Consider the following 20,434-nt stretch of genomic DNA (forward strand, 5'->3'; position numbering starts at 1 on the left):
GGAGGGTGGGGCTGGGAGGGGCTGGGTGGGGGGGGGCTGGGTGGGGAGGGGCTGCTCACCCCGTGGTGCCCTTATAAAACTAAACGTTTAACCTACTCACACCGGCTTGTGCCCGCTCTCAGTCGGGCATATTTGCAGAATACACCACGCCGCCGTTGACCCTGGCCATTTGACCGAGCAACCCAACGTGTTCCTACCAGCTCCCTCCGCAGGAATGTGTTTAAAGATGTGGTGAGGTTCAACCAGCACACGTGTTTCAAAGGGCGTTGTTGGGTAGATGGTGCAACTTGCTTGTAGTTTTGATAGGTGGTGATGTTTTCACCATACTTGACCATCAGTTTTCTTGTTGGATAATGGTTGGGTTGTAACTGCCGGTTAGTCCATGAGATAGAAATGTAAATATCTAACTGCTCTCTTCATAAACAGAGAGGCCTTGCATTACTATAACTCATTGGCCATTGTGCTATACGTTGTGATTCAAGGGTAATTTGTCTTGCATTAGGTATTGATGTTAACTAATGGTAGAGGTGATTAATAGTGACATTTAAAAAAAGTTACAAACAAACCATATCATGCACTTTAACTTTATTTCTCATGTGTTTTTTTTACATTATGCTTGTTGCTTAGTTTTTCGATTCATTGAAAGGTCATTTTTAGTTCCACGGTCTTATTACGTCCGTGTCGCATTTCAGAGCATGCGTTCGTATCGGTCGTACGCAAATAATACAGGTTTCCTCCGAAAGAGAAATTCATATCTATCCACTTGTTGTGAATTTCCACGCACCAGGAACCACTTACAAAGGGACTGGACAGACACACATTTGTAAATACAAACAGGACATTGCAGTGCAGTCTTCATCCTGAGTCGGTTTGTCATGCGGATGGCACGAGGTGCAGCAAAACATTGTCTGCAGCCGCTAATATTCTACGGTAAAAAAAAAACTCCAGGGTACACGGTCCATGGTGACACTGGGCATCGCAACGAATTCCTCCCGAGTGCAAGGTTTTGTAAAAAAAGGAAAACTTTTTTTCGATTTTTTTTCAATTAAATTTTAACCAATCGATAGAAAACGTTCCCCGTGGCTGTGGTGGCTTGCGACCCTTGCTTGTGCTGGCTCAAAAAAACTTCTTTGCCGCGGCATCTCTGTGGTTCCTGCACATGAAGAGAGTCGAGTGGTCACAACCTGACAACACGACTTGGTGACGCCGCAGTCATCACAAAGGAAACATTTTCCCAAGCTTGAGCCAAAGTTAAGACTGGTTTCTCGGATTAGCATGGTTGGCTACTTACGGTGCGAAAGGTCAACAACATACAAAGTGCAAGGCTTTTAAGTTATATATAAAAAAAAAATCGGTTAAGTTGTTTTATGCCACTGGCCATAGCTTAAATATGCAAGTACGATGAGGTACGTATTGATTTGATATTAGATGCTAATTCTTCCTGTTTCATTCATGTGTGACCAAAAAAACAGGATTACGCTCTTAAGGTAAGATTATGGATTTTTTCTAATTCCAACTTTAATTTTACATCTTTGCCTGTGAATTTTTAGATTTTAGTTTTCACATTTACATTTTGAGACCCGAGTCCCCATTGTATAAACACTAAACATGAGAGGAGGGGTCATGTCTCCCTGGTTCTTGAAAAGATGAGGCAACATTACAAAGACAAAGATCCCCCGTATAGCCTTAGACTGTCGGGGCAAGTGCTGTTAGCGAGCACCTACAAAAACCGGCACTTCACGCGAAGGGGTGGGTGGCCAACACCACGCCTGGCACATCGCACCAGGTACTCATTTGAGGCTGAGTCAACCTAGGGGAGGCCCAGGACCGGTTCAGATAATCGTCACGGCAACATTACACCACTGCTCCCCACGTGCCCCCAGGTCTCTCTGGCAGTGGCATCCTGTCAAGATTTTGCAGAGCACGCACTTCCTCTCCCATCAACACGTCAAGTACACCCTTGGCAAGCATCGTACCCCGTGTGCCGTGCTGTTTTCCCTGCAGCTGTAACGAATCGTATGGTATGCCAGCTTTTTGGCCACGCTCTCTGCATATCCTACAAGCTAGACTTTCCCACATCCTCCTGTGTCCTGGACCCTCAGACCCCAAAATCCGGAACTCACACACACGTCTACCAAAGAGCGGCGAGGTTGCAGGTGCGCGTCCTCACTTGTACGCGAGGAAGCCAAGGATGACGATCGTCTGCAGCGCCAGGAAGAGCAGGAAGATTGCAGGGGGCAGGCACGTGGGTGGGGGGGGCACCTCCGGGCAGCGCATGGGCTGCTCCTGCGATCGCGCGAACGCACGCACGCACGCACGCGGGGTAAACAGGTATGTTGAACTTCTTTCGCACCGTGCGTAGCCAACCGTGATAAACATGTACACGTACAATTGCCGTGTGAAGCGCCTCGTAGCCTGGGAACCGGTGACGTACGATGAGCATTGCCATCCGCGGCGACTTTCAAATCGAAAGGTTATATCGGGCTGCACAGCAGCTATTGGATTCGACATTCTTGATTGTCAGCGTTCCAATTAAAGGCCCCCTGACCATTGCTATTGTCATTGTTACATCGTTCAGCCGATTGCACAAATGGGCCGATCAAAGTAGCGGCGCATTAAACCACCGGCGCAGGAAGATGAACTCGCCGCTAGGCAACGTGGCTGCCACTACAAACTTGGGACTGCAGAGCTTGGGCAATCGCTGGCGCCGTCTCGCCGCCTGGCTGCTGCCTTCCAGCTCGTGTCACTCGGCGATTGTGAGAGATGCAGTCTGCATCGACGATGACGACGATGCTATCACTATTATTGATATGATCGTGCCGAACTGGACGGAAGCAAGCGGAGAGACGCTGACCACGGGCCGCTGAGCCAGGCTGCCGACGTCTCGCTTGACAAGCTCCAGCGTGTCGCGGATATGGGTGAAGTGGTGCGTGCTGTCGTAAGGGTTGTCCCTGCCCACGGCGGCTGCGTCTCGCGCCGTGCCTGCGTGCGCCGACACCTCCTCCACCGCACCCCTGTACACACGCACACACGCACACACACATGGACGCACACACACACGCACGCACGCACACACACACAAGCAGTTGTGTGCGGTGGGCTAGGAACCCGGCGACCAGAGTTTGATTCCAGCACACGACCAACGTCAGTGACAGATGTGTTAACTGCTTCTATGTCTCCTATAGGTTGACTCAGCCTTAAATTAGTCCATGGTGTACTTTTTGTGAAAATATCACAGGGGAGGCAAAGGTGATCGGATGTGGTGCTAGTTAGACCACGTCCTTATGTTGTCCTTTATAGGTGTTTGCTACACCTACGCATATTAGTGTGTGTGGATATGCATGTGCTATGTTCATGTTGGTGCGTGTGCATTTACATTTGTTTACATGTATGCACTGTTAGTAAATATATATACGTTGGTATTTGTGTTTAAGTGTGTGTGTATCCTTGTTTATGTCGCAACAACCACGAGTGTCGTGGAGAAGAAAAAAAACGAAATGACAGTCTATCTCCTCTCCACGTAAAAAAAAGCCCTTGTGCGACTGCACAAATAAACTGGATGGGATCGAAAATCGACGCCGGTGTAGAATTTTCTCGTCTTGAAACAATGCGGCCAAAATTGTCGTCTCTGGCGAGGAGAAACTGTGTTGAACGACGGCGAGCGCTGGCCCGGCAACCGACGGCGTACCGGAGGTGCGAGAGCTGCAGCAGCAGCTCCTGCTGGTGCCTCTGCAGCTCCTCCAGGGCCTGCCCTCCCAGCGGCTGCCACGGGGGGAGAGACGGGAGGAAGGGGAGAAGGAACATCATCGCTCACCGTTATAATCGTCGATCAATCAACTCGCGAAGACAACAGATCTTTTAGGGGCAAGTGCTGTGAGCGAGTAGCACTTATGAAGGCCGGCACGGGACCAACGCCCTATTGTGCCGACTACCTGTCTCCCCATTGGCGACGTTTACACACTGCACCAGGTACTCATTGAGGCCGAATCGACCTAGGGGAGGCCCAAGACCGCTTCAGATAAAAGTCAACCGGTGTTGGGTCGTCGGGTTCGTAGCGTAGCGCGCTAACCACTGCGCCACCGCTCCAAACAACCCAAGCACACATGGGCGCACACACACACACACATTGGTGACTTTGCAGAGCAAAGGACAGGGAACGCAATTTGAAATTACTGTCAACTCAGAGCTAATCAATGTGACTGCATGTCTTCAATTTGAACACACACACACAGGGATAACAAAATAAGCAAGCGGAAATTGTGTCTCCTTCAAATATCCATATCTCCACGCAAAAAACACAAGAAGGGTACGCGCGGTGGGCTGGGGCAGGACCTGCTGCTCGTTGGGAGGACGGCAGCCAACGGAGCGATGAGATCGGTTCTCGTGCAGGTGCTCGGTGGATTGTTACGCGGCAGGATCGCGAGAGATGGCGACGGCTCGGGGAGGCCTTCATCCAGCAGTGAATGGATCATGGCTGACAATTGAGAGCTAGAGGGCATGGCGGCGGCGGTGGTGTTGGTGGGGAGAGTTAGAGGTGGTTGCGGTAAAGCGGCAGTGTTTCCGTTTGCATAGGCAGTGGCGGTGGTGGCAGTGGCGCGGCAGCTGCTTGCCTGACTGACCTCCCCGGGCCGGCCGGTGGTCGTGTGGGCCAGGAGGTCCACTTGACGCTGCTGCTCCTCCAACACGAGCCCCAGGCTGCGGCCCAGCTGCTTGATCTCCATGTGGACCTTGTTCTGACCCTCGAGCAATTGCTGCAGGCTGCGCTCGATGTCGACATAGACTCCCGCGGTCGCTCCTGGGCAGGACAAGAGGTCGCCACGGATTCACACAGCTGACATTTTGGCGCAAGAATCTTGGGCCATCTCGTAGCCCAATCCTAAAACACCTGCTGTATTGCGCAAGCAATCTATCCCACATCTAGGTACGAACATGGCTCAACTCCCGTTTAGCTTTGCGATCCGACGGGATCGGGAGCAGTCGGCGTAATTTTGTCGCTTTTACTCTGTGCAGTATCCCAAGTCTTAATCCCCAAGGCCAAGGCTTAAATTTCTCACCAAATATGCCCTCCGTCCCTGCTAACAATACCCTGAAGTAGCCAAAGTCGTCGTGAAATGTATACCAGATGTGGTGTGCCGGGTAGCCGAAATATTTTCCAGGTTGCCGACCCGGACAGGCCCAGCTAAAACGAAGCCCTGCACGAAGTGTGAGCGATTGACCATTACCTCCCTCCCTCTGCTCATCGGCGGCCTCAAGCGGGGCCCACTCCACCTCCTTGGCCTCTGTCGCCTCCTGGGCCCCCGCGTTGACAGCCCCCTCGGGCCCGGCTGCCTGTGCGGCCTCCTGGAGCGTCTGTTCCTCAGCGACCGGCACGGGAACCACCGGCGGCTACGAACGCGCGGAGAAATGGCGTAAGCACGTGTACTTGTGCTTGTGCGTGTGCTTGTGCGTGTGTTTGTGCGTGTGCTTGTGTGTGTGCTTGTGCTTGTGTGTGTGCTTGTGTGTGTGCGCTTGTGTGTGTGCGCTTGTGTGTGTGCGCTTGTGTGTGTGCGCTTGTGCGTGTGCTTGTGTGTCGTGCCGGCCTTCATGGGCGCTCGCTAACAGCACCTGCCCCAACAGTCTGCTCAGGCTGTACGGGGGATCTTCGTTTCTTTTGTGTGTGGCACGTGGAGCGTGCACGCAACTAACATCGTGCAGCATCGCGCAAAAGCAACACGGGAACCACAACATCACGTGTGACACACACACTAACCATACGTCGTGCACAGGGGACACATCGACTGCATGTGGCTCGCCCCAAACCACACACACCATGTAGACACACACAATATACACACACACATACAGGTAACACAATGCAATTCGCATGGCACCCACACAAAGGTAACGACCCATAAACACACCACACACAACGTAACACAAACAACACACAGCCGACACACCAACCACACTAAACATATACATGCACTACTCACAAACAGCACAAAAACTACACACAACTCACGCACGAACAACACACAAATCGTATAACTCACACACACACCACGCACGAGCGACATAGGACATTTGTGAGCCCAGTAGATGCGACCACGCTGCATACACTTACACCTCACCACCACCGCCTCTCACCACCACCACCACCACTCACCACCACCGCCTATCACCACCATTGCCACTCACCTCCTCCTGGCCAGGCTCCACCAGGCTGTACAGCTGCCATGACAGAACGTCGTGATCATCTGTGACGGAACAATCACGGGACACCGTTATCATCACAATCATCATCGTCATTACCGTCATCATCAATAAAGCCATCATCATCATCATGAGCCTGTCAGCAGGTGAGTCTTTGCGCTTGTAATCTGATGAGCCTTTGAATCTGTTACCTTTTGAGTAATTTAATGTACTAGTTGATGAGCGTGCGAGTTGATGAGCTGGTAAGCCTGTGAGATGGTGAGCATCTGAGCTGGTAAGCCTGCGTGTTGCAAGTTGTATTGTACCGGCCAAACCCCCAGTTGCCGCGGAAATGCCGAAGTATCCTTGCGGTGGCAGAACCACGTTGTGCACAGCCACGCACGGCTCATAGTCCTCGGTGCTGGGCGTGAGTCCAGAGTTCACCATCACCTGCACACACCCCACCACAGCACACCAGGCGTCACACACACACACACATTGCAGACACCATACAACCACGCCACACACAACACGCAACACCACACACGCAACACGTACACCACACACACAACACGTAACACCACACACACCACACACGCACCACGTACACCCCAGCATTCAATGTCACTTTTGTTTTATTTAACCGGGTGAGAACTAAAAGAGACCAGGAGAGAGGAGTCGCACTTGTGCTCAAGAGTGAACCCTGGGGTCACCAACATGACAAAAGCACAGAAAGACAAAGTGCAGCGTCCTCGGCGTGCGGACTCACCGTGAGCGCGCTCCGGTAGTAGGAGACCTTGACGCGGACAGGGTACGGCTTGTTGCGGAAATCCTGGACGCAGTTTCCCTGCGCCTGCGTGATGCCGTCCCTGGGTGGTGATCGCGGAGGAGCAAGGGGAGCGAGTGGAGACACGTGACAATTGGGGGGGATCTTCCGCACCCCCCCCCCCGAGCAAATTCCCCTGCACCCACCCCCCCCTGCCCCGAACTGACAAATCCTATATAAAAAACAAATTATTGTCTCATATTTATCGTCACATTTGCATTGTTTAGAATTTCTCTAGAATTTTTCTCTGCTGTGCAGTTTGTAGGGTGTTGTTCAACCCCAGTAGCACGCGGTTTAATGAACACATCACGAGAGTAAATGCACACCACCTCCAGCTACACCCTTTGTACACACCACTCACTCGCATACACACAGCCGATACAGCCTCTTCACGCACACACCTAACACCCATCCAAACACACCACCTGGCCACACACGGCCGATATCGCCTCCTGCATAGCCTCCTTTACACCCTGCACGCTCCCTCCCACGGGCACTCACGTCTGGTGGTTGTAGTTCTGGGTGCCGTCGTTCACCAGCGCCAGCATCATCGGGTTGTTCCTCTGTGGTCGCCAAGGAGACAAGCGGCGTGGCACGTTACTCACGATCGTCGAAGTGCGCACACAGAGTTAGCAGCGTTCGAGGGCACGGGCAGACGGTGAGACTTTTTAAAACTATATATTATTTATTTTACCAGGAAAGGCCCACTGAGCTCTAGAGCTCTTTTTCAGAAGCGGCCTGGCCACAACTGATAACTCAACGAAGTGGCTTATCACGTGCAAATGTATAGCAGTCAAATCCTCTAAACGCATGTTTCTAAATGTGGAGGGAAAAACCGGAGAAAGATCCACGCGACCACGGGGAGAACATGCAAACTCCAAATGTACAGGTATCAAGGTTGGGTTTGAACCCACGACCTCCTGTATACCTCGCCACTGTGGCATGAGTGTAACATTTAAATAATCATGGATCAAGTTTCAAGATGATTTTGTTAAACCAGGTGAGAACTCATGAGAGCAGCATAGGAGTCTCATTTGCAAGAGTGATCAAGGTGAATGAGTATGTGATTGAGTGGGTGAATGTGCGTGTGTGGGTGAGTGCCTGTGAGAGTAAGTTAATACACTGTGGTTCAAAGTTAAAATGAGGACGTGTGGAGATGGAGACATGGGGGTAGAGATTTATAATTATCATTAAGAACCTGAGGGGTTGGTGAGATGAGGTTATGGTAATGGCACAGGGAGATCGTGGAAAGTGGGACAAATGAAGATAGAGATGCATGGCAAATGTGGGACAAAGTTCCACTTAGCATCAAACATAGAACACGATGTATGTATGTATTTCGAACTTCTTTCGTACCGTACGTAGCCAACCTTGCTAATCGGAGGTGCGGGGGAAGATAGAAGTACGGAGAGACATTGAGTGACAGTGAGCTGGGAACACAGAATTAGACTTTGAACTTCGTGAGATGCACACGAGAAGACAGTGGGACGCTAGGACATGGGGACACAGGAGATGAGAAGTGACAGGAGGGGGGGAGACTGTGAGCCAGATGATGGGGGGAGAGGGGAACACGAGAAGAGGGTCGACACAAACTCCTGGGCTTCTCCGTGTCCTCGGGCCTCACCATGCCGTCATTGTCGAAGGAGTCGAGGAAGACGCCCAGCCCATTCCAGCGGTCGGCGGCGCCAAACACAGGTCCCTCGGAGCCCTGATTCGCCGTGTACCACAGGGCCTGCGCGGAGGAGAGATGGGGGGGGGGGGCACCCGGATGGACCGGGAGAGACGACGGGTTGTCAGAAATAGCGTCGAGATCTAGAACGCCGGTGAGCGAGGTAGCCAGGTGACTCGTTATGTCTGAGTTGCAGAAACTGAGCCAGCGCCGCTGACACCCTGGGTTCAAACCCCAGGTTTCAGCCACCAAGGGTTCAAACCCCAGGTTTCAGCCACCAAGGGTTCAAACCCCAGGTTTCAGCCACCAAGGGTTCAAACCCCAGGTTTCAGCCACCAAGGGTTCAAACCCCAGGTTTCAGCCACCCAAGGCGACATCGCGCTCTCAAGTGAAGAAGCGCGCCGACGGTCTTCGCCCAGTCGCCGATTATCGCAGTAAAAAGAAACCCCATCTTATTTCATTTGGTGTTTCAAACAAACGACAACAAAAATTTCCAGCTCTGAGAAGCCAAAAATGTTGGTTTAATGTGTCAAGCGATGAACGCTGTGAGCAGAGCATGAGTGAGCGCCATCTAGCGGTGGATGAGGGACCCGCGTGAGCGATGAATGCACAACGGCGTTCTTCATTGCGAGACACGCGGGTCACTGGCAGCCCCTGGTGGCCTTTCGTGCGGCCCCCCACAAAGAGCGACAACACCCCACCCCCACACCCCCATCGTTGTGCTGTCAAACCCAATGGTTTGAAATGTGTGGCGGCCCTCACACTGGTGGTGTCTTATCGGCGGAAGTGGCCCACCCTCTGAAAAATCAGTGAAGAAGACTGCAGTGCAAACACGACTTGGGTAGCACTGCCGGACGACGCGTGGCACAACCCAAACACGCGTCGGAGAGCCACGCAGCACCAGCGAGAAAAACTGCGCAGCGACATCGAACCGACTCCGTTCTCTCCGGCCCGCTCCCGCCCCACGATGTGAGCAGAGGTCGGCGCTGTCGGCGCGGCAGAGAGCAGAACCTGAAGTGGGACGTTGTGTCATCTCGCAGCTGCTAAGGCACGGGAGAGGTGCGGCCTGGGATTGCGAGCGATCGTCTTCTTCCGTACGGCGGGGAGTCCATCGGCACCGATAATATTTATATGTTCACCGAAGGTCCACTCCGTACTAAACTATTATTTAGTTTTTATTATTTTTAATTTAATTGTATTTTTATTCACATTTTTCTATCTACGTGACTTTCCCGAAAGAACCAAAGAATATGAATTCCTGCAGTCACGAAAGTTTAAAGTCAAATATTTAAACAAAATTTTATTTTACCAGGGAAGGCCCACTGAGCTATAGAGCTATTTTTCAGAATGACCTGGCCACAAATGATAGCTCAAAGAAGTGGCTTTTGATGTGGAAATTTATAGCAGTAAAATATTCTAAATGCATGTTTCTAAAATGTGGAGGGAAAAACAGGAGGGCATGGATAAAAATCCAGGCGACCATGGGGGAGAGAGACACGCAAACGCCAAATATACAAACGGGAAGGTTAGGATCAAACGCACGACCTCCTGAATACCAGGCGAGGTAGGCAACATCCCGCCACTTGTTCACCAAGTGAACGACAAAGGACCCTCCGGTCACTCCCGCAGAGTGACCGGAAAACGACGGCGGTGTTGTGGAAAAAAAATCGGCGTCCTCCGGATCACGTGGTGCCAACTCTGAGGAATTATCTCTCAGTCAACACGCACTTTAAGCGGCCTTGACTTAATGCAGAGGTTAAAGCCTCAACACCCTTCACCCCTCCCCAAAGGTGTTTCTCTGTGCTAGGGTAAGAACATGCTGGTGCATGGACTTACTCCATGCGGCTGTGCTTGAGACTCGTTGATTGTGCTTGAGGATGATGGTGGTGATGTTTAGCGTTTCTGAATGTAAGAGGTGAGGGGTCTAAACGTTTCTACATGTTACACAGGTCACTAATCCCCAATGACACCAATGTTGGTGGCTTGGCAAGCACTTTTGCACCTCACACAAAAAAGCAATGGTCCGCGTGTAACAATATGCAGTTATATGTGACCTTAAGACTACTGGAATAGAACAAAAGAGACGAAAATAATTGTTATTCGCGATTTAGACCGTGAACCCAAATCGTGACAAAGTGATCGATTCACGAGCGTCTAACGGCAGCCGTGAGTTTTAAAGCGACGCCAAAGCATCTTCACCCGTGTCAAATTGTAAATTGGTAAAACACAATTCTCAACGTATATTTAATTTCAGATACACGTAACACTGCATGACAAAAGCTTCATGTATGTGCCAAATCGATCTTGTTTTTTTTTACCGAAATGATTTGCCCCCTCCAAAATGTGCCCCTCAGGGTACCCCCCCCCACCTCCCAACCCCCTTCCCTCCCGCTCACGGCCGGTGAGCCGTGTGCGCGAGCCGGTGCCACCGCTCACCATCCCGTCGGCACCGACGGCGCCGGTCCCCGTGACGCGCAGCGTGACCTCCACCTCCCAGTGCGGCAGTGCCACGGGGTTGCGGGTCCACACGGAGCCGTGCTGCTCCCGGAGCGACGGCGCCAGGCGAGCCTGCTCCGAGGTGACCATGGCGTCTGCGCGGACGGACACGCGAAGGAAAACGAAACGTCTCCAATTAAGGACAATTTTTTTTGTCTATATTTCACTACTTCTTCTTCTTCTACCGTTTTTCGTTTGAATTTTGTATTTAAATAAGACATGTGCTGGGACATCCTCAGACAGAACAAGTTGCCTTCAAGATTTCTGGTGGCACGATTTGTGGATCGTGACGAGATCATCCAACACTCCCAACCCGGTGGGTTCAGCATTGGGCAGATGGCAAGTACAACAAATTGGATTGTAATGATCCATTTGCGTAGATTCCTTGAGGGTTTTCCCCTTGCACTGTACGCATAGGTATTCGTCAGATATTCCAATACGCCAATAACAAAATAAGACTGGCCAAACATCTCAATGCAGGGCCCTCTTGAAAAAGGGGTCTTGAGACTCACCGAGGCTGGCAATGCCACAGCAACAGTGCATTGTGATAAACACATCAGCAACTCAAACCAACGAGTCAACTTGCTTGACCGAGCGCTGGCTTGGGTGGTGCTCAATCATTTGTGTTGAGAACTCTGATCCAATGAAGGGCATTCCACATTCTTATGGCAGGGCTCGGTCTCTGTCGACTTTCCACAAATTGGTACCCACTTTAGCAGCCCACCATCATAACGATGATGGTGAAGACGTTAACCGGACTACGTGCAAACACAGTAACTGCACTCTGGCCACGTGATGTACAGCATGTAAAGTAACACTTTATTTATTATCTCAAAAGCACTTTCAAGCGGTGGCTCAGCCAAAGTCTAAACTCGAGCTGTCAAACCCGGCCACGTGGAGGGATGGGAGGGGAGGGAGGGGGGTGGTCTCCCACATCTTCTGTCATTGGTAGCCCCGACCCGCTCATGTAAATTCCACGTTCCCATGACAGGTGGCAAGTAGGTCCTATTTTAGCAATCCACTGCTGGATGGAGGCCCTTCCTCCCACCCCCACGCCATTACAGGGTCGTTGGGGAGGGAGCTTGGGGATTGTGATCACACTTCCACCCCAACGCTGGTGAATGTGCTGAAGCGTGTGGGTGGTGAAGCCTTGGTGGTGGGGGGGGGTGCCACAAACGTCGGAACACAAGTACAGCACAAGGGAATGGTGGCGTCGTGGGAGCACGCCGCGGATTTGGCCAGAGAGGGCTTTGTGGAGAGGCTCCATGTGGAAAGGCTCCATGTGGCCGTGCCCGAGTGACGTGGCAGGCGAGTACACGGCTCGGCTTTGATGACCTTTGACAAATCTCACGCCTTGATTGATTCCACGACGATTCAACAACGACTACAGCAATAACTATAAAACAAACACATTTACAACTTGCGTAGTAGAGAGTTCGACTTCTAGTAAACAAATTACGCGTAAAAGTCGTGGTTGCAGAGCAAAGTTGATTGACACAGCCCATCATCATTAACATAATTCCTCCTTGGGCGATAAATGTATCACTTTGAGAACCACTCTGCGACAGACAACTGTCCAGATTTGCACGCAACAGCGTTAACTTGAACACAAAATGTTACATATTTTATCGGCACTCAGATGCGACGACAATGCAATGTGATAATCAATAGTAACAGGTCGAGACGAGGATGATGATGATGATTATTGATGACCCTCCTGCTGCCCATGTTGCTATTGATGATGCAGCTGCTGCTGTCTGTTGATGATTGATTGAATGACCCCGATGATAATGTTGACGACAACCCATTGTTATTATTGATTATGCTGCTCCTGCTGATGAGACTTGTACTGCTGATGTTGATTCTGCTACTGATGACCACGAATGCCATTGCTACTGCCGATGGTCTTGCCGCTGATGGTGCTGCAGATGATGGGGTGATGCAGCTACTGCTGTTGACGATCACGGTGCTGATGATGATGATACTGCTGCTGATGATGATGCTGCTATTGATGATGGTTGTGTTGTTGCTGCTGTTGGCTGCTGCTGCTGCTGGTGGTGGTGGTGATAATGGTGATGATGACGGCGATGATGATGGTGATGATGATGATGGTGGTGATGATGGCGATGATGGTGATGATGATGATGCTGCTGCTGGTGGTGATGATGCTGGTGATGATCACGGTGCTGCTGATGATGCCGGTGATGATGCTGGTGATGATGATGGTGATGATGCTGCTGCTGATGATGGTGATGATGGTGATGATGCTGCTGCTGATGATGGTGATGATGCTGGTGATGATGATGATGATGCTGCTGGTGATGCTGCTGATGATGATGCTGATGATGCTGGTGATGATGCTGATGATGATGATGGTGATGATGGTGATGCTGGTGATGATGCTGGTGATGATGATGCTCAGCTCACTTCCAAGCAGAAGCCACGACCTCGCCATCACCCCGTCCTCGTGGTCGAGTCCCGGTCCAGAGAAGCTGAGATGAGGCTCGGGCCGCCTCGTCGGGCCGAGCTCCGTGGGTGACGAGGAGGCGACATCCACGAGGAGGATGGTGGCGATGACGATGATGGTGGTGGTGACAGTGGTGATGTTGGGGATGACGGAGAGCAGACGCGGCGACGATGATGATGCTGACGACGGCGATGATGTGGTGGTGGTGGAGCGATGGGGGTCCGGGTCACGAACGTGCAGCACCATGATGGGTAGTGGTGGTGGTGGTAGTGGTGGTGCTAGTGGTGGTGGTTAGTGTGTGGTGGTGGTGGTTAGTGTGTGGTGGTGGTGGTTAGTGTGTGGTGGTGGTGGTGATGGCGTGCTGCTGCTGCCGCCGATGATAGCTGGAGCCGCCGCTGTTAGTGTTGTGGTGATGACGGTAGCGGTGTGGTGGTGGCGGTGGTGGTGGTGTTACAATGGGCCGCTCTGGCTGGTGGTGGTCGCGAGATGCTGCTGCTGGTGATGGTGGTGATGATGATGATGGTGGTGATGATTATAACGGCAATGAGACGCCCACAGCACCGCTACGGCGACGTTGGTGGTGGTTGTTGTTGATGTGGTGGTGATGTGGAGGTGATGTGGTTGCTGTGATTGAGCTGGTTTCGCGATAGCGGCTGCACTTCGCTCCCGGCCTCGCAACCCGTTAAGTGGAGCTTGGACCCGGCCGGTGACGACGGTGGTGGAGGTGGTGACGATGGTGGTGGCGGTGGTGGCGCAGACGAGGGGCGCAGCGACCTCCAGAGGAGGCAGGCGGCACTGCAGGAGCGGGGGGAGAGACGCTGTGAAGATGTTCACGGCAGAGGAAAGAGTGGAAGACACGGGGGCAATTGTCAAGTTACACCGGGAGATGGACACTGGAGATGGATACGGGAGATGGACACTGGAGATGGACACTGGAGATAGACACTGGAGATGGATACGGGAGATGGACACTGGAGATGGATACGGGAGATGGACACTGGAGATGGATACGGGAGATGGACACGGGAGATGGACACTGGAGATAGACACTGGAGATGGATACGGGAGATGGACACTGGAGATGGACACTGGAGATAGACACTGGAGATGGATACGGGAGATGGACACTGGAGATGGATACGGGAGATGGACACGGGAGATGGACACTGGAGATGGACACTGGAGATGGACACGGGAGATGGACACTGGAGATGGACACGGGAGATGGACACTGGAGATAGACACTGGAGATGGATACGGGAGATGGACACGGGAGATGGACACTGGAGAAGGACACTGGAGATGGACACTGGAGATGGACACTGGAGATAGACACTGGAGATGGATACGGGAGATGGACACTGGAGATGGATACGGGAGATGGACACGGGAGATGGACACTGGAGATGGACACTGGAGATGGACACGGGAGATGGACACTGGAGATGGACACGGGAGATGGACACTGGAGATAGACACTGGAGATGGATACGGGAGATGGACACGGGAGATGGACACTGGAGATGGACACTGGAGATGGACATGGGAGAGGAGATACACACCTGGAGGGTCGATCATCTTCCGCGACGCGCCTGTATGTGCTGCATGGTGAACTTCTTTCGCACCGTACGTAGCCAACCGCGCTAATCGGAGGGGCGCATCTGCAAATTCAGCGTTGCTAACACAGTCGAAGCGGCTCAACCAGGCGAGGTGCACATGGTCATCACCACCATCACCACCATCACCATCATCATCAACATCATCATCACCATCACCACCATCCCCACCATCACCACCATCCCCAATCATCACCGTCCCCACCATCATCATCACCATCACCACCATCACCACCATCCCCAATCATCACCGTCCCCACCATCATCACCATCACCACCATCCCCAGTCATCACCGTCCCCACCATCATCACCATCATCCCCACCATCCCCACCATCATCACCATCATCATCACCATCACCACCATCACCACCATCACCACCAATCATCACCGTCCCCACCATCATCATCATCACCATCCCCAATTATCACCGTCACCACCATCATCACCATCATCACCACAATGAAGCCACGCGAATCACGCTCAGCAGAGGGAAAACGACCACGAGCTCGCAGCGTGGAGAGAAGGGGAGGTCTCTAGATAATCATCATTGGGATCTCTCATCGATTGATGATTTTGGCATCGACTCCAAAGGATGCATTTGAACGGTGAGCTCTGTGCAGGCAACGGGGTGGAGTGGCGATGCGGTGGTGAGGGCATTGCCGCAATGGACCTGGAAACCTGAGTTGGATTCCCGGCCACGGCCAACATCAGCGAGTGGCGAGCGATATCTGAACCTGTCCTGGGCCTCCCAGGCCCTTCATGAGCCCACACTGACCAGCGTGGTGAAGTATGGTCAAACAACCCCCAAATACAAGCGAAAGGCGTGTAAAAGCCTTCATCCAGTAGTGGATTGATAAAGGGCTGTACTGGACATATGTGAAAACAGAGCTTCATAGATCATCGGATTCCTCCAGTATAAAATACATATTCTGATTCTAATATATATTTGAAAAATGCTATTTTTGCTTGCTTCGAATTACATTGGCAGAAAGAGTAGTGTAGGGGTCTTACGGTGGAAATATGTGTCGAGCTGATATGTATGGGATCCTACGGGAAACTAGCACAGTGGGCGGGGCTACGTCAGTGCACGGGCAGGTGCCCTCTACGACGTCCGCGCTTCGGACGTTACGATCCCCCGGGCCCCACCCCTCAGGGAGGGGGATGTATAAAAGGGGAATGTATCGGGGGGCTAGGGAGAGTTGGGTTAGCTAAGAAGAGAAGACGGAAGACGTCCGAGATAGAGCCCTGGTCTCCCCCTGGTACGCCGTCCTTGTCAGGACCGCGCAGGCTCGAGCCAGTGGCGTGGTGCCAGAGCCAGAGCCAGTGCTGGTCTGGACTCTGAGTACCGGGCCCGACTGACCAGTGTCGGGCCAAGATAGCCTCCCCTAGTCCACGAGAGGAGGACTCTGAGGCAGGCTAGGGTTAGCTAGGAGGTGTGTCCTCAAAATAGACGGGTGAGGGGGCCAATACCCCCTCAAGTGTGTATGTCACAACGTTTGTTGTAATAAACCTCAGTGTGCCTCAACCCCGGGTGTCGACCTGTATTCGACGGTACTACAGTAGCAACGTGGATGTGAGAACGCACGCGGCTCATGCCATTTAAACTGTTAACTAAAGTCGGTGTGGCGTGGACAGGACTTTTCACGGCTAGGAGGATCGAGAATCATCATAATACTCATAATAATACTCATAATTAGGGAGAGGCGGCCAAGGAATGGAACGCGTCCGAGAGTGCAACCACCGTGGAGGAGGAGACGGAGCGATGAAATTAGTCCATGTGCAAGGTGCTGTGTGGGTTCGCTAGAGCGCAGGATGGTGACAGGCAGATGCGTCTTGGAGACGCCTTCATTCAGCAGTGGATTGAGCATGACTGCTGCCGATGATTATTTTATACGATTTAAATCATCGGCATGTAGGAGCCGTTAAGAATTCGCGCTGCTGCCTGTGGGTGTATTGGTGCCACGTATGCATCGGAGACGGTGGTGGGAGGGGGGTAGGGGGAGGGAGGCGGCGTGTGGGGGGATTGGAGTTGGGGGGGGGTGGAGAGATGAGAAGTCTCAGCGCAGAGCCTCACTCACTCCGTGCGTGTCTCACGGCACCCAACTCACACACGCGCCTCTCACGGGCCTCTCACGGGCGGCGGATTTGCTGCCCTTCACTCTTTGATGCGGCTATGAAAGCGTCACTCGCCACTTTGGCACAAGATATTTAAACGTAGCGCGCGTACGTCAAAAAAGACAACATTTTCCGTCAATAACACTGCGAGAAAACACATCTATATACAATGTGTATATATATTGTTTTCCCCTTTTAAAGTCGCGGTGTTATTGACGACCGTGTTGAGTGTGTTGTTTGTGAACCACTGCCAACGCAGCAGCAGCATCATCTAATAATTTGTGTTATTTTTTTCTTCTTAAAAAAAAGCGTCGGGGAAGGTTTTGCGGGCATTAACTGCTTTGGATAATTCCGTGGCATTTTCACTTCCCCACAGCAAAGCGACTTCGAACTCCCCATGGTCCTTTTCACACCACCACCGCTGCTCTCACACCAACACTCATCAATTTCACACCTCCGGCTAAGCTCGACTCAGGCATTTATATTCTTTCCAACGTGACAAGTCTGCATTACCGTCATCACTCATCACGAACGAGTCTGCTCTACAGTTACTGAAATGTGTACACTTCTTTGTGGGGTTGATGTTTTCCTGCTACCGTATTCTCCAGATAATAAGACGCACTTTTTTGTATTTTGAGAAAAAGTTTGGAGGGCCTACGTCTCATACTACGATATGTTGTGTGTGTTAGAGATCACATTCGTATCGCTTGATTGACACAGGGAACAAGTTTGCGGTGCGTCTTACAATCCGGAAAACACAGTACGGGTTCAACATTTTCCGTGCGTCTCGCCTCGGTAATTTGGGGTTTCGGTTTTTTTAATTTTCGTATTTGTCTTTGTAACCAGAGTCCCCTTGAAATAGCGACTCGATCTTAAACGGATGTTCATAACCCCACATCTTTGTATGTTGTTGTTTTGTTCTCCAGCAATGTTCTATCCACTGCTGAATGAAGTTGTCGCCATCACCTGACAATAATTCTCGCTCCTACACTCGAGCTCATTTCACCACTCCATCTCCACGGTGGTCGTCCCCACAGGCACGTTCCTTCCTTCGGTTGCCGCTGTCAGTAGACTTCACCTCTGGCCACCATTCCTTCTCAACAACACGTCCGACCTAAGGCCACTCATCTGAAGCGACTCTGCACTCCCTCGCTTGGCAGTTCACCCCAGACGCACGTGCTGCTGCTCTCTTTGGTCTCGCATTGTGATCCCAAGCGATTTGAAGAGGTCTACATCACACGAGAAGAACATCTTGCATCTGATGCAACAAGCGATCCATACGGTATGAGACGAGGGATCGATCGTGTGTTTAATGAGACGTGGGTTCTGTATTGTGCATGAAATCGGGCTCAGTTGAATCTTGGCCAGGTATATAAACACGGCATTAAAACAACACTTACTACGAATCACTGTTTTCTTTTGAAGGGTGCAGGCAAGAAGCTAGCCATGTTGGCAATGATTCAATATTCTTAGGCCCCTATGGTGCTCAAAGTCTGGGATTATGTGTGAAATCAGAGGACGGTAGACTAAAACATGTGCAGATAGATAACGCATTCTGCTAATCATTGATTTTAGGACTCGGCAAACAAGACAGTGCGGCAACACTTATGTCCTTCTTGATAACAAAATAACCTCAGAAAAAGTTTATCTTACAAACCCAACTGTAAAATGTACTCCCTCGAACTATCCACAGTCATAAAAACTGAAACGTCTTTAAGTCTGAAGGTAAAAGTCTCTCGGCCGTCACCAGAGAATGAGTGAGACTTTGGATTAATAACAAGGTGCCATGGTGTAAAAGGCTGCCGTAGCAGACTTGCCATCCAAAGGTGGCCGGTTTGATTCTATCTCCGGGCGCGGCGATTGAAACAATAGCACAAGTTTATTACGTATTCTTGGTTCTTTCGGTAAAGTCACGTAGAAGGGGAATAATAAAATAATTTAAATATAAAACAATAAAAATTCTCACGACGTTTCGCCTGCAACACAAGCAATCATCATCAGGTGTGAAATCCACAGCAAGAAAATTTGACGTTAAGAAAAACCGCCACTTTTTCTTGCTGTGGATTTCTTCACACCTGATGATGATTGCTTGTGTTGCAGTCGAAACGTCGTGAGAATTGTAATTTTTTTATTGTTTTATATTTATATTATTTTATTATTTCCCTTCTACGTGACTTTACCGAAAGAACCAAGAATATGAATCCCTGCAGTCACGAAAGCTTTAAATCAAAATTTAAGTTTATTACATTTCTCGCCTGTGACACCACCGCCTCTGACCACTCTGAAATATAAATAGGCACAAACATAGTCGATCGATCGGCAGGTCGATTACGGTGGCGTAAAGTGTGGATACGACAAAACATTTTCAAGATACTTAGCCACAAAACCATCGATGAAATGGGCTCTTCCAGAGCTCCCCTTCCGTCAGCAGCGGCTGCAGCAGGACACTGCAGGGCTGCGCCTGTACCTCGCAAACGAGCACTGCAAAACACGCGTGTACTGTATAATAACACTTTGATTTTATTTAAAATTAGAGCTTTTACATTGATTTAACCCCATCACCTCCCGGTGGATTACATTTTGGAGTAGGTACAAAAACAACTTGCCGGCTATGCAAGGGGTAGACCCGTGAATCGACAAAGTCACGTAAGCAAAAATATTTAGATTTAAAATCTGCATCCACGCGTAACACATTTAGCTCGGCAATAGCATAGCGACTGTTGCCCGAAGTTTAGCGAATGACCAGGTGATAAGGACATGGCTTCATCAACGTGCCAATCACGGACGACTGTGACATCCCCAAGATGGGTAGTCGGTTTAACACGTGGGTTTTCACGACTAATTCTTCACAATTCTGGATAGTGGCCTGATGAGGCTGGTTGTAATCACTAGCGAAACGTCGTACCAGAATTGTAAATGTTGTGGGTTTACTCTCCAACACACCGGTGTGTTGGACTAGTAACTAATTGGCACGTTTTGCTTACATGACAAACCTTGCCAATTGGTTGTCTCGGGTGGTGGCGGGTTTAACGACACATTTATATTTACGCGTTCTCACCCAAAGAAAACTC

At 51.0% G+C, this 20,434-nt stretch overlaps 1 protein-coding gene across 2 annotated transcripts; it reads right to left on the reverse strand.

The window, feature by feature from the left end:
• Window positions 1-592: 592 nt before the first annotated feature.
• On the reverse strand, window positions 593-14,444 carry LOC144931043 (protein ERGIC-53-like). 2 transcript variants are annotated; one of them, XM_078854936.1, is made up of 13 exons: window positions 13,590-14,444; window positions 11,103-11,257; window positions 8,622-8,729; window positions 7,499-7,560; window positions 6,941-7,040; window positions 6,498-6,621; window positions 6,178-6,236; window positions 5,223-5,385; window positions 4,611-4,795; window positions 3,689-3,762; window positions 2,855-3,014; window positions 2,171-2,286; window positions 593-1,153 (listed from the first exon to the last, which is right to left on the reverse strand). In XM_078854936.1, exons 1-13 carry the CDS (start codon window positions 13,873-13,875, stop codon window positions 1,117-1,119), a joined length of 1,629 nt encoding a protein of 542 aa, XP_078711062.1. In that variant the 5' UTR covers window positions 13,876-14,444; the 3' UTR covers window positions 593-1,116. The 2 variants fall into 2 exon arrangements, with proteins under 2 accessions (XP_078711062.1, XP_078711063.1); XM_078854937.1 differs by having other exon boundaries at window positions 4,620-4,795; window positions 13,590-14,442.
• Window positions 14,445-20,434: the final 5,990 nt, after the last annotated feature.

The sequence above is a fragment of the Lampetra fluviatilis genome, chromosome 3 (genome assembly GCF_964198595.1).
Source record: "Lampetra fluviatilis chromosome 3, kcLamFluv1.1, whole genome shotgun sequence".
In the NCBI taxonomy this organism is placed as follows: domain Eukaryota; kingdom Metazoa; phylum Chordata; class Hyperoartia; order Petromyzontiformes; family Petromyzontidae; genus Lampetra; species Lampetra fluviatilis.